Source organism: Balaenoptera ricei, chromosome 12 (assembly GCF_028023285.1).
Source record: "Balaenoptera ricei isolate mBalRic1 chromosome 12, mBalRic1.hap2, whole genome shotgun sequence".
Lineage (NCBI taxonomy): Eukaryota > Metazoa > Chordata > Mammalia > Artiodactyla > Balaenopteridae > Balaenoptera > Balaenoptera ricei.
Window position 1 is genome coordinate 49,612,197 of NC_082650.1, and position 15,079 is coordinate 49,627,275.

The window sequence follows — 15,079 nt, forward strand, 5'->3', positions numbered from 1 at the left end:
TATTTAAATATGATTTGCCTATTTCTTGAGAAAGACTGGCATTACCACTCTTGTTTAAATTGCAATTTCCTTATTTTTCTCCCTTTCATATCCCTCTCTTCTGTTGACATTCTGTTTTCATTACTTAACTCCTTGCCTAGAATGTAGTGTTTGCTTTTTAAGGTATGCTAATACTTCCTGTTTTGCATGTTTCTCCCCATAAAACCTGCCCAATGCCATGGCAAAGGCATACGTGGTAGTTACTAAAGATCTTCAGTTTCATATTAATAGCTCTGGCCCTATAGTGAATAAAATTCTCCAAGGAATTAATTATTATAGGATATACAGGAAGGTGCCAGTAACCCTATGATTTATTTCCCCAAAAGAGGAAAGGTCAAAGGTTCTATTAATGTAATTCCATGCTCAGAGTTCCTTTCATCCAAGAAGCTCAAAACCATTTTATAAGCCTTACTGATCTTCACAAATTAGTAAGTGTCAATATTAACTACTACCTTTAACCAACTGCCTAATAAGGGCTTGTTGGAAGAGGGCAGGACACCCAAGAGCAGCCTGTGAGAATGCCTGAGGAGCCACACTAGGTCAGACACACTTCCCTGGCACATTCCCACCTCTATCTGCACCCCTCTCCCTCTCATAAAGGAGAATTACCCGTCTCAGAGGGACCTCAGAATTACCTATATGATATCACTACACTTTGCAAGGAAAAACAGGGGCCCTGAGAAGTGACTTGCTCATGTCATGTGGCGAAGCCTGGCACAGAGCCAGGTCACTAGGCTCAGAGGTGATGCTCATTCCCGGAACCACCTCTTCCTTCCCCTCCCAAGCAGAGCACAGCCCTTGGAGGCTAAGCTAATCCACATCTAGGGATTTTCCCCAGTAGCCGCTCTCTCTCAATCACACTGTCCATTTTCTATTTCAAATCAATAGCTAGCAGGTATTACAGGATATAGATATGAAAACCTGGGATTAAAATTTTACACTAGGGTTTCTGATCTTAAAAATTCAGATCTTGGGACTTCCCTGGTGGTCCAGTGGTTAAGAACCTGCCTTCCAATGCAGGGGACGTAGGTTCGATCCCTGGTCAGGGAACTAAGATCTCACATGCCACAGGGCAAGTAAGCCCTGTCACAACTACTAAGCCCATGGGCCTCAACTAGAGAGCCCAAGTGCCGCAAACTACAGAGCCCATGCACTCTGGAGCCCGCGCACCACAACTAGAGAAGCCTGTGTGCTGCAACTGAAAGATCCTGCATGGCGCAAAGAAGACCCCGAGTGCCACAACTAAGTCCCGATGCAGCCATAAATAAATAAATAAATAAATGAATGAATGAATGAATGAATGAACGAACGAATAAAATAATTTCGTAAAAAATTCAAATCTTTTTTTTTCATTATGGTAGATGCCATGCTAACCTAACAGTGATTCCAGCAATTACATACTTCTAAAGTAAGTGGACGGACGAATATGTGTAGTTACACTGCCAATTTATCCTTGTTCTTAAGCCTGATTTGCTAATTTTCTGTCCATTTTGCTTTATTTTCTCTGTATTTTCTTTCTTTCTTTACAAATTTATCTTTCTTTTCACTAAATACAAGTTCTGATACAAGAGAATACTTCCTTTGAAATTGTTCACCATGAGTTTTAGATTATTGTTATTATTCATTTCTCATTCTCAAAGACTTTTATCTTTATATTTTTAGCTCCTTTGTATCCCAGGGTCTCCTTGTTTAACAAAAGTTTTCAAAAAGATTTTTTTTTATGTTAGTGATTTTTCATCTTTTATCTCTTGCTCTATAAATAGGAGTTACCTACTTCATAATACTTCTTAACCACCCCAAAATCAAGTCTGGAAATGCAAACAACAGACTACAGGGACTTTCAATCTCAACTAGTTAAAAATTATTATAAAATCCTTTGCCCGTTATTATTTAAATGAGAAAAAAATAGAAAAACAGAAATGGTGGTACCACTCATGTGGTGAAAAGAACCGAGCATCTCTGACTCCATACAGTTGAGACAAAGATGGAAATTACTAACAAAAAAGAGGTGATTACTTAGTTCATTTGGATGTTCACTGGACACAAGCTGGTCAACCATGTATTCCGTTATGATAAAAAAACAAAATTAAAACCATGGATGAAATGCTGAAGTCCACGAATGGTTGCACAAATGACACCACTGCACGAAGACACTGTCAACACTGGGCTGTTGGCGCTCAGGCCGCACTGCCAAGCCACAGCGCGAAGCAGACGTCAGGCTGAATTTAATGTACCAAGGGAGGCAGTTAGTGGGAGTCAATGTATTCTCTAGGAAAGTGTGTGCTCCATCAATCAGCGCTAACACTTTATTTTAAATAAGGAAAAAAACAAGTCATGCTTACCTCAAAAGGCAGTTGCAGCACGTCATTAAGGTTTTTATGAAAACAGAATGTGCTTGTTAGGATTTATATTTATATTGTGTTGGGGGTACGGGTAGAGGCCTGGGCTGGAGAAAGAAGCTAAAATGAATCTAGCCACTGAATCTTCTTATTACTTTCAGACTCCATTTTTTAGACTCAGGGCTTTGAGATTTGCTTTGGCTGGACTAAGACTTGTGGCTTGGCACTCTAAATTTAGTCAAGAAAAACAGGGAGACACTGCATAAAAGTATGGCGAGTCAGGCCTGAATAAGCGTTCTAAGCTCAGAGGGAGTGTAGTGTTTGATGCCCCAGGGCCCTGGAAAAGCAGGGTTTCTGGGAGGCAGAAGCTAGCAGGGGAGTGACAGACCTGAGGATCAGCACAGAGCTACTTTGTCACTGCTATTCTGCAAACTCTCCAAATAAACTTTTGGCCAGACACCAATTCTAAGTCTGAGCTCTATAAAACAGTCACACTAAAATGCTAACCCTGAGGATTAACAAAAACATGCTAAGAAATGCACTTACTTATAGCTTCGAAAGTAAATCTTCCCATTCAGTGCAGTGAAGTGCAGAACATACTCTAAACCAGCCAGACGGACGTTTGATACTGTGGGGCCTCTGAAGAAATCTAAAAGCACACATCAGGTTGTTTAAAAAAAAAAAAAAAAAAAAGATTAACATACCTTTAAAATTCAGTTACAAATCAGCTGCATTCTAAACGCAACTCTCTGTATCTTATCTAAAAAGCAGCACAGAAACTGATCCCTGAAAAATCTGATGGTCCCGCCCCTCTACCATTTAATCTCATGACTGTATTTCTGTTTAGTTCACTGAGCCATGTAATTTTTCAGTTTTGCAGTTCTCCCTCTAAGCCAATGCTCAGCACCAGAGTATAACAGGTTTATTGTGAACAGTAACTTTTTAGAAAATGTAAAACAAGGTATAAAATTTTAATCAACTAAGACAGATAGGTGAAGATGGCAAAAGTCTATAAAAATGGCTGTTCAAACTTTGATTATTAAATTGAGCTAGTGTTTGTTATATGGCAGACGCCAACAAGCAAGAAAATTCTAACAAGGAATCTCAATTATATGAGCAAAGAAAAGCTATCTAGTGTCATATCCAGAAAAGAACCATCAAGATCAATGAATAGACTGTTTTCCCACAGAGTGGTAATAATACCCAAGTGGCACATATGAGATAATTTTAAATGATACACAGGCAGATATAATCTACAATGCATTATTTATGTTATCATACACCATTTTCCATTGAGAGTAGGGACATAAAGTTTCCTTTTAAAAAAGGAGTCAATTTAAAGAAAAACCTCCAGTGAACAATGCTATGGATACTACATGGACATGGCTAATGTTATGAAGGTGGCACATGAATGAAAAGAGTTTGGAAAACAGCAAACAAGTTTGGTCACCTCATTTTACAGATAAAAAGATTGAACTTGGGGGGAGGCTAAATGGAAACACACGAATAACATCTAGCTAAGAAAAAGTTATGCATAAAAGGGTCATCCAAATTAATTACTTAGGAAGAGGTGCCCTAAGACAGGTGATGTCATAAACAGGAAATATCTCATTCCGTCCCAATCTGTAGCCACTCAGCACTTGCTTCCCTCCTCCCATTAGCTCCTAAGATGGGAATTATCTCCATGTGCATGGACATATACATCTTTTATAGTTTGCTTTTTCCTTCTTATAGATAACTAAAAGAAAATCACATCACTAACATACATAAAGCAGACGTTAAATGTGCATACCCTTGTGCACACCACCCTTCCTTACTACCACAAATAAAAATCCCTTGGGGGTACTTTTATAAACCAAATATGTACTTTTTTAAGGTATTTTGATCTAAAAATTGATTTTAATTAATGAAGAACTTTCCCATAGTTTTGCCAAAACCTGACTCTCCTTCAGTGGCCAAGTTAATAAAGCCCCACTCACGGTTGTGGCAGCATTATTGAAGTCAGAGTCATTCTGGGGAACAAGATATGTACATTCCAGTCTCCCCTGAAACAGTTTTTGTAATGCAAACCTTATAGGCATGTGCTTTTTCCATAAGCTTTTAAGAAAGAAGAGAAAAAAAAAAGAATGAAATGAGGTAGAAAGTTTTAAGAACATTGACCCTTACCTCACACCATACACAAAAATTAACTCAAAATGGATCATAAACCTAAATGTAAGATCTAAAGTTATAAGACTTCAAAAAAGTATTTATAAGAGAAAAAAATCTTTGCAATCTTGGGATAAGCAAAGGTTTCTTAAACAAAACACTGTATGAACAACCATTAAAGAAAAAAATTGGATAAAGTAGACTTCACAAAAATTTAAAACTTCTGCTCTTTAAAAGACATCACTGTTTGCAGATGACATGATACTATACATAGAAGATCCTAAATATGCCACCAAAAAACTACTAGAGTTCATCAATGAATACAGTAAAGTTGCAGGATACAAAATTAATACACAGAAATTTGTTGCATTTCTATACACTAACAGCACACTGTCAGAGAAATACCTAGGAATAAACCTACCTAGGGAGTTAAAAGACCAATACTTGGAAACCTGTAAGACATGGATGAAAGAAACTGAAGACAACACAAACACATGGAAAGGTATACTGTGTTCATGGATTGGAAGAATTAATATTCTTAAAATGACCATAATACTCTATAGATTCAATGCAATCCCTATCAAAATACCAATGGCATAGAACTAGAACAAATAATTTTAAAATGTGTATGGAAACAAAAAAGACCCAAATAGTCAAAACAATCTTGAGAAAGAACAGAGCTGAAGGAATCATGCTCCCTAACTTCAGACTACACTACAAAGCCACAGTACTCAAAACAGTATGATACTGGCACAAAAACAGACACATGGATCAATGGAACAGAACAGAGAGCCCAGAAATAAACTCACATACTTAAGGTCAATTAATCTATGACAAAGGAAGCAAGCATATACAATGTTGAAAAATCTCTTCGGTAAATGGTGCTAGGAAAACTGGACAGCTACATGTAAAAGAATGAAATCAGAACATTTTCTCACACCATATATAAAAATAAACTAAAAATGTATTAAAGATCTAAATGTAAGACCAGAAACTGTAAAACTCCTAGAAGAAAACATAGGCAGAACACTCTTTGACATAAATCATAGCAATATTTTTTTTTGAACCTGTCTCCTAAGGCAAAGGAAACACAAGCAAAAATAAACAAATGGGACCTACTTAAACCTAAAAGCAGAAGACCTGACTAGACGTTTTTCCAAAGAACATATACTGATGGCCAACAGGCACATGAAAAGATGATCAACACTGCTAATCATCAGAAAAATGTTAATCAAAAGCACAATGAAATATCACCTCACACCAATCAGAATGGCTATCATCAAAAAGACCACTAATAACAAATGTTGGTGAGGATGTAGAGAAAATGGAGCACTTGTAGGAATGTAAGTTCTACAGGAACTGAGGAAAACAATATGGAGGTTCCTAAAAAACTAAAAATAAAACTATCATATCCAGCAATTCCACTCCTGGGTACATATCCAAAGAAAACAACACACTAATTTGAAAGGATACATGTACTACCTCAATGTTCACAGCAGCATTATTTACAATAGCCAAGATATGGAAGCAACCTAAGTGTCCATCAACAGATGAATGGATAAAGAAAATGTGGTGTGTGTGTGTGTATACACACACATACATATATATATATATACATATATATGTATGTGTGTGTATATATATATATATCCATGCACACACACATACATACAATGAAATACTACTCAGCCATAAAAAGAATGAAATTTTGCCATTTGCAGCAACATGGATGGACTTGGAGAGCATTATGCTAAGTGAAATTAGTCAGAGGAAGAAAATGTATGATATCACTTGTATGTGGAATCTAAAAAATACAGCAAACTAGTGCACATAACAAAAAGGAAGCTCACTCACAGATATAGAGAACAAACCAGTGGTTACCAGTGGGGAGAGGGAAAGGGGAGGGGCAAGAGAGGGACAGGGGGTTAAAGGTACAAACTACTATGTATAAAATAAATAAACTACAAGGATATACTGTACAGTACAGGGAATATAGCCAACAATTTATAATAACTATAAGTGTAGTATAATCTTTAAAAATTGGGAATCACTATGTTGTACACCTGAAACTTACATAATATTATAAATCAGCTATACCTCAATAAAAAAATTGTTTTAAAAAAAGACATCATTAAAAACAAAAAGGCAAGGGACTTCCCTGGCGGTGCAGTGGTTAAAGACTCCGTGCTTCCACTGCAGGGGGAGTGAGTTCGATCCCTGGTTGGGGAACTAAGATCCCACATGCTGCACAGTGTGGCCAATAAATAAATACATAAATCAATAAAACAAAAAGGCAAGCCACAGACCGGGAGAAAATATTCAAAGATTATATGTCAGACAGACAAAGACTTATCTCACACACACACACACACACACACACACACACACACACACACACTCTTCCACATTAGTACTCAATAAGAAGACAAATAACCAAATAAAAAAATCAGGCAAAGATCTGAACAGACACTTTACCAAAGATATACAAATGGCCAATAAGCACATGAAAAGATGTTCAACATTATTAGTCACCAGAAAATGCAAATTAAAACTGCAACGCTAGGGGCTTCCCTGGTGGCAAAGTGGTTGAGAATCTGCCTGCCAATGCAGGGGATACGGGTTCGAGCCCTGGTCTGGGAAGATCCCACATGCCGCGGAGCAACTAGGCCCGTGAGCCACAACTACTGAGCCTGCGCGTCTGGAGCCTGTGCTCCGCAACAAGAGAGGCCGCGACAGTGAGAGGCCCGCGCACCACGATGAAGAGTGGCCCCCGCTCGCCACAACTAGAGAAAGCCCTCGCACAGAAACGAAGACCCAACACAGCCAAAAATAAAAGAAAATTAAAAAAAAAAGAAGTACTGATTTAAAAAAAAAAAAAAAAAAAACTGCAACGCTACCACTCCTTTATTTTGTAGATTTGACTTTGGAAACATATTACTGTCAGTATTCAACACCTATTAGAGTAACTAAAATTAAAAAGAACGGCCTACCAAGTATTGACAAGGAGATGGAGCACCTACAGTTAGTGGGAATGCAAAATGGTGCAACCATGTTGGAGAACAGTTTGGCAGTTTCTTAAAAATGTTTAACATACACTATTCAAATGATCCAACCATTCTATTCCTAGGTATTTACCCAAAGGAAATGAAAACATAGGTCCTCACAAAAATTTGTATATAAATGTTCATAGCAGTCGTACTGGTAATAGTTAAAAGCTGGAATCAATCTAAATGTCATCAACAGATGAAGGTATAAATAAACTGCAGAATAGCTATAAATGGAATACTGCTCAGTTATAAAAAGAAATGGAGGATTGATACATACAACAACATGAATGAATCTCAAAACAAACTGAGTGAAAGAAGCCAGGCCAAGAAAAGTACATACTGTATGATTCCATTTATCTAAAATTCTGCAAAATGTAAAAATGACAGAAAGCAGACCAATGTTTGCTTAGAATAGAGAAAAATAATGGATTGCCAAAGGGCACAGGGAAATTCTGGGGGGTGATGGAAAGGTTCTGTATCTTGATTGCAGTGGTGTTTTTAGAGGTATATAAATATGTCAAAATCCATTAAATTTTAAAACTTTAGATATGTGCATCTGGACTTCCCTGGTGGCACAGCGGTTAAGAATCCATCTGCCAATGCAGGGTTCAATCCCTGGTGCAGGAAGACCCCACATGCCGCGGAGCAACTAAGCCTGTGTGCCACAAGTACTGAGCTTGTGCTCTAGAGCCCGCGTGCCACAACTACTGAAGCCCACGCGCCTAGAGCCCGTGATCCGCAACAAGAAAAGGCACTGCCTGCACACCGCATCGAAGAGTAGGCCCCACTCGCTGCAACTAGAGAAAGCCCGCGTGCAGCAACAAAAACCCAACGCAACCAAAAAATAAATAAAAATTTTTAAAAAAGAATTAAAAAAAGAATTTAAAAATATGTGCACTTGATTGTATGTAAATTATACCCCAAAAATTGTTAAAAAAATAATTTAAAATGAAAAAACTTAATAAAGTTATCCCTAAAAATTGAAAACAAAATGAAATGAACCTGTGTATTGGGCTGAAGGCATAATCATACAGAAAAGGACTGTTTCAAGTGACTTCAAAACACAGTAAGTTGACCATATTCCTAATAGCATATCTAGACATATAGAACTGCAAAAAAAAAGCCACAAAAAAACCCCCAAAAAAACAAAACCAAACACCCTTCAGTTGCACTCAATATTCATATTACCAGTAGTAATAATGGTATTTTATTCTGAGACTGTTGTATGTGTAGTACAGTATAAAGTAAATGCATCATTATGTTGGAGTCATTGAGAACCTGGATTTTTGTCATGGATGAAAGAAGGTACGTATGTGTACATATCCTTCTGTCCTAAATTTGAGTTAGAAGTTTCAGTATGAACTCAGGATATATTTTATCTTAACAAATAAATCTCATAGTTCTGTCCACTGAAAAAGCCTAGAAACAATGACCAACCCAGAAATACTTCCTAGCACACAAAATGTGATTTCTAAAAAAAACCCCAGGATCCTTATAGAAATAGCTGATTCCAGGACTGGAGCAATTAAAGTACAAGAGGAGTCTAAAACATCAAGGGGGTGATGGATTAAAATGTGTTGAAACTCGGAGCACTGTCAAAAAGGCTGACCCTAAACTGGGCAGGAATGATGGTTGAGGTAAAAAGGGAGATATATTATGAGAATAGGGATAAGGAGAAAAACCTGGTTAAATAGAAATAAGGGGGTAGAAGATAAATTGGTTATAATTAGAAGGAAAGCCCCAATTTGGACATTTTTTCAATGGATCAATTCCAAGCAAAAATAACACCTTTAGTGTGACTGTGTCCATGAGTAAAAACACTGGGAAAGGGCACAGGAGAATGACCAGGGTGTTGACGGGAAAGACCGGGGGATGTGGAGTCAGAGAATGGATAAGATCCTGATTCTGACACTTACTAACTCTTCACTCTGGACATAAGTGAACTGGTCTCAATTTCTTCATCCACAAATGAGAATAATATTACCATAATGAACTGAATGTTTGTTTAACCTCTAGTGTGACTATATTTGGAAATGAGGCCTCTAAGGAAGTACTTAAGGTTAAATGAGGTATGTCATAAGGGTAGGGTCTGCTCCCATAGGATTAGAGTCCATATAAGAAGAGACACCAGAAAACTTAAACCCCTCTTTCCTCTGTCTATCTCCCTCCTTCCCTTCCTCCCCAAGGAAAAGCCTTGTAAGCACAAAGCAAGAAGCCAGCAAGAGAGTCCTCACCAGAAACCTGGACTTCTAGAATTGTGAGAAAATAAATTTCTGTTGCTTATAAGCCACCCAGTCTACGGTCTTTTGTATGGCATCCTGAGCAGACTAATATAATTATCTCTGTAGAGCTGTAGAAAGGATTAAATTTAATAAATTACCTGACCTATTCTATGGCAGTTATTTTCATTATTATATGTATTAAAGTGGAATAAGAATTAGGAAATGAGGTTAAAAAAATTAAAACAATGACCACAGATGTCGATATGACCACTAATATAGACAAAGGCAATGAAGAAAAAAAAAAAACCCCAGTTAGGTAGTTAAGTTAAAGGTAGGCTTTAAAGGGACATTTAATAAAACTAACCTATTACTTGATTCATTATCATCTTTATATACAAGGAGTAGTCACACTAAAAAGTAACCATAAAAAGTAGGATAGACTGGGAGTTCCATGGCGGTCTAGTGGTTAGGATTTGGCACTTTCATTACTGTAGCCCGGGTTCAATCCCTGGTCTTTTTTGGGGAACTGAGATCCCTCAAGCCACACGACACAACCAGAATTAAAAAAAAAAAAAAATTAGGATGGACTGAATCAAAAAATAGGCACTGGTTTTCTGTAAAGAAAAGCAGGACCTGCTAAGATTAACTACAAATCTATATAATATTTAAAGCAAAAGAGAAGCAAAATTCGAATGAACAAAATGGGTATCTGGCATGAAAATACTGAAGTTAACTTTTCTTTCTGGCCAATTACAAAAAGAAAACAAAAACACAACTTCCAAACAGGAAAAAAGCCCTTGATAAAATTCTCTTTACCTGCTGCTCTACATTATTTCATTTGAACACACAACACAAACCAAGAAGTCTGCAGCTTTCTTACTTCTTATTTTTATTAAAAACTCAATTTTGCTCAGTGCCAGACAATGTCACTCCATCCTGCTACCTGTCTTTCTTCTTTCTTTATTCCTTTTTGGTTTTCACTCCCTCCCTCTCATCACTGCATTATGTGGTTATTCCTGCCATCTAGTGGAAGCACAAAATAGTAAGATAAAACCATTTAAACAGAAGCAACAAAGCTCTGTTATAACAAATTATAAGTACTTCCCTCACTAATAATAATTATACAGAAGAACAGGGGAAAAAAGCAGGAAATCTGAGCCAACACAGTACAAGTACTAGGAATCTTGGCTAAAAAAACTCCCTTGATGTTTCGGGCTATGTAATATTCAAAGAAATGTTGGTCGCTGTCTTCCATGTATGATTTTTTTTTTAATTAATTAATTTTTTTGGCTACGTTGGGTCTTTGTTGCTGCGCGCGGGCTTTCTCTAGTTGAGGTGAGTGGGGGCTACTCTTCGTTGCGGTGCACGGGCTTCTCATTGAGGTGGCTTCCCTTGTGGAGCACGGGCTCTAGGTGCGTGGACTTCAGTAGTTGTGGCACGCAGGCTCAGTAGTTGTGGCTCACAGGCTCTAGAGCGCAGGCTCAGTAGTTGTGGCTCACGGGCTTAGTTGCTCCGCGGCATGTGGGATCTTCCCGGACCAGGGATCGAACCCGTGTCCCCTGCATTGGCAGGCGGATTCTTAACCACTCCGTCACCAGGGAAGTCCCTTTTCTTTTTTTTTTTAATTCATGGAAAACAGAGGTAAGAACCTATAGCAAAGACTCTGCAAAGGAATTTTCACCATGGGCAGGATGAACAGCAGCAGCAGAAAAGCACAGGCTTTGGGTTTTGATTCTGCTTCACCTACTTAATAGCTCTTAACCTCTCTGAGCCTCCAACTTCCCATCTGTAAAATGAAATGTTACCAAACTCAAGAGCTTTAGTAAGGATTAAACAGGTAACAGTGATACTTAGTTTTTCAAAAATAGCCATTATGAACAAGGGAAATGAGAAGTCCCGAAAACTGTATTCCTAACAATAAGAGCATAAATAATCCCAATAAGGAAAAACGAAAGCAATGTGTCTGCCCACAAACCTTCTTTGGTTGGCTCAGATTTGTAAAGAGCATGCATATAATTTATTTATAATATACACCCCACCAACTTTTCAAAAGTCATCTAGGGCAAAGTATATAAAAATCCAAAAGAAGGGCAACCAAAAAAGTTAAGCCATAGCTTGTAAGAATGGTGCAAGAAAAGCTCAGAGAGAATAAATTACTTAAACTTCAGAAAATGCCACTGAGTATAAGAAGAGTTCATATCTCTAGGGACGAACTAAATTACCTTCCAGAGTTAGAACAGAGCTGGCAGATGTGATCACACAATATTAAGTATTAGTAACCGTTAAGAAATCATGGATAACAATAATGCCAGCTTTTCAAAAAAGGAGAGAAAAAGTGGTTTAAAATTGGTAAATTTAACATCAATCTCAGACAATAACTATATATTGTGTATTGGATTTTAAGAACGTGGCTTGTGAACACATAAAAAGTAATGTAGTCATTAGATAAAACATTAGGAATGAGCAGAGTTCACTAAGAACCGATCACCTATAAAACAACCTTACAAGGTTTTTTTTGCTTTTTTTAAAATGGAAAAGGGAGGAATGAATTTGGTGGAGATTAAGAAAACAAGTTATATGGGGTTATAGTGTGAAAAGCCTTGTATATCAGACTAAGAAAAACTAATAGAGGTTTTTGAATTGGAAGTGGATGATGTATAATAATCTTGAAAATTTAACTTTTCAATTTTCTAAATTTAATTCAATAATGCCAATAATGCCAATAATGCCAGGAGATGGGTGCAAGCATTTAGTAAGTATAAAATGCTATATAAATAGGTTGGTACCAAAGTTACTATACCATCAAAAAGTAATAATGATCTATCGAGTATAACATCCTTTTAACTCTCTCCTGCTTCTAGCGGGGAATAAACAAAATAATGAAAAGGAAAAAAAGAGATCAAAGAGAAAAAGCTGTATATCTAGAGTGAAGTTGCAAACTGCCACGACCAATGGCAACTCTTAGAATGCCTACCTGAGCTATCCTGCAGATAAGTATTAAAACACTTACCAATAAGAAGGCTTTTTAGCCTTCTGTAGTCTTCTGTTACATCAAAATCATCACCTGCGAATATTAACATGGGTTTTGTTCCCTCCGGACATTTACTATTCTAGGAAATAAAAAGAAGTAATTATATAATTATCAAGTCTAAATTGTTTATATGCTGATTTTAAAGCAGTCAATATTTATATATAGCAGGGGTCCCCAACCCCTGCACTGGTATCGGTCCACGGTCTGTTAGGAACCAGGCCGCAGAGCAAGAGGTGAGTGGCAGGCAAGCGAGTGAAGCCTCATCTGCTGTTCCCCATCACTCGCATTACTGCCTGAACCGTTCCCCATCCCCCCATCCATCTGTGGAAAACTTGTCTTCCATGAAACTGGTCACAGATGCCAAAAAGGTTGGGGACCGCTGATATACAGTGACTCTTTTTCACATTTTCTTAACTGTACTAAAACTATGTCTATGAATGCTGATTTTATTTATGTATTTATTTTGGCCACACGGTGCGGCATGCAGAATCTTAGTTCCCCAACCAGGAATCGAACCCATGCCCCCTGCAGTGGAAGCGTAGAGCCTTAACCACTGGACCACCAAGGATGTCCCTATGAACACTGATTTTAGACTTAAAACCAGAGTGGGGATTTTTTAATTTACAGATTTTTATACTAAAAAATAATTTTTCATTCCACTCCCTCTTAGTGCCAAATTAATAAGTGATTAAAGAATGATGTAAGCTACTTTTTATCACTTTCTATGCAAAGAATAAAATAAAAAGCTAAACTTGCTGCAAAACAAACACAGCCCTCTAACAGCCAACATCTGAGTCAAAATAAATTTAATTTCTTTGAATTATTTGTAACAATGTGCCTTTCCTACTGTGTCACATAAGCAGTATTTTTAAATGACAGCTAAACTGAACTACCAACTAAACATTCACATGGGAAGCAATATAATGTTATACAAGCTACAGAAAATATGGGCAATCCTCACTCAGCAGGATCGAACCTCTACTCTAAAAAATATTTTGTCTAGTTCTGGATTTTCTTTTCTTTCTTTTTTTTGGCTGCACCACACAGCTTGTGGGATCTTAGCTTCCACACCAGGGAATGAACCCAGGCCCTCGACAGTGAAAGTGTGGAGTCCTAACACTGGACTGCCAGGGAACTCCCTAGTTCTGGATTTTCTATACCAAAAAGAATGTGAATTTTTGTTTTACCAAAGTGAAAGAAAAAATCAAATAGAAAAAAATTCCTTAACTGAAGGGTTAATTTATGGAGAAAGAAGAATCGGTCTGAGCTTCCCACTGATTCTAATATCTCTGCTCTGACACGAATCAAGGATTATCCAAGTGGAGGGGGTGGGGGGAGACAGGACAACAAACAAACAAACATCCTCTGCCCTTGGACCAGAGGTCACGTGTTGCTTCCCTGTTCACCATGACCACTCTTGTTGACATTCTCTGCTTCCAACGCGAACCTGAACTGTCTATACTTAGGAGATGGGCCTAAAATCTGTCTCATTCAGGGCCTGAATAGACCTTCCAGACCCAGTGACTCTTCTGTGTTCCATCTGTGCCCAACTAACCTTTAATTTTAAATCGTCTCATTTCTTAGGCTTATTTTATGCAGAATAACCATCCCTAGAATTTTGGCCATCTTAGAAAACAGGCTTCTAGAATAATCACTCTATTTCCTGGTAGCGTCTAATCACCTGTTGCTTAAGAGTTAACAGAGGGATGAGGCTTGGCAATAAAAGTGGGCAAGTAAGAAAAGAAATGCCTGGTAAAGATGTCTTAAAAACGAGGAGGTAGAAATAAAGAAGAAATACATATGGAAGGAAAGTGCAACAAAACATGCAACTCCAAAACAAACTAAAAATACGAGGTTGTAACCAAACAACGGGGTCAAAACGAAGGGGACTGGCTAACAGTCTATGCAGGGATTGCCAATGTAAGCACATTCTCATCAATTAATGAATTTTATAGTTATGGATATGCTCCATGAGTGAAAATTTAGTTCTTAATTTATTTTTATTTTTCTTTCCCCACACCAAAACAGTACTTTGTTTTGTGAATTTTGACCCATTATTACTCCCATGTTATGGTTTTTCCAGCTGTCAAGTGTACAAGGTGAAGAAAAAATTTAGTTAGATGGGGGCTGCACCTGGAAAATAAATTTCTTAAACTCCATATACACGTTTCAGAACTGCTGGGCCCCAAGTCCCTCTGTGAACCCCCGGGCTGCCAGTATCATGTGCAGCATACTAAAGCTACACTATCTGAA

The 15,079-nt window shown here is 37.6% G+C and overlaps 1 protein-coding gene across 2 annotated transcripts in view; it reads right to left on the reverse strand.

Annotated features, from left to right (window-relative positions):
* RPF2 (ribosome production factor 2 homolog) overlaps positions 1 to 15,079 on the reverse strand; it is a 40,274-nt gene that overhangs the window by 7,280 nt on the left and 17,915 nt on the right. For both annotated transcript variants that reach the window (XR_009506182.1, XM_059941404.1), the window contains exons 7-8: positions 12,806 to 12,905; positions 2,925 to 3,027 (exon numbers count right to left, since the gene is read on the reverse strand). Coding sequence is in view for 1 of the 2 variants with exons in the window: in XM_059941404.1 (XP_059797387.1) it covers positions 2,925 to 3,027; positions 12,806 to 12,905 (203 nt within the window). In the remaining variant the exon portion in view is untranslated. The remainder of the gene's footprint in view (positions 1 to 2,924; positions 3,028 to 12,805; positions 12,906 to 15,079) is intronic.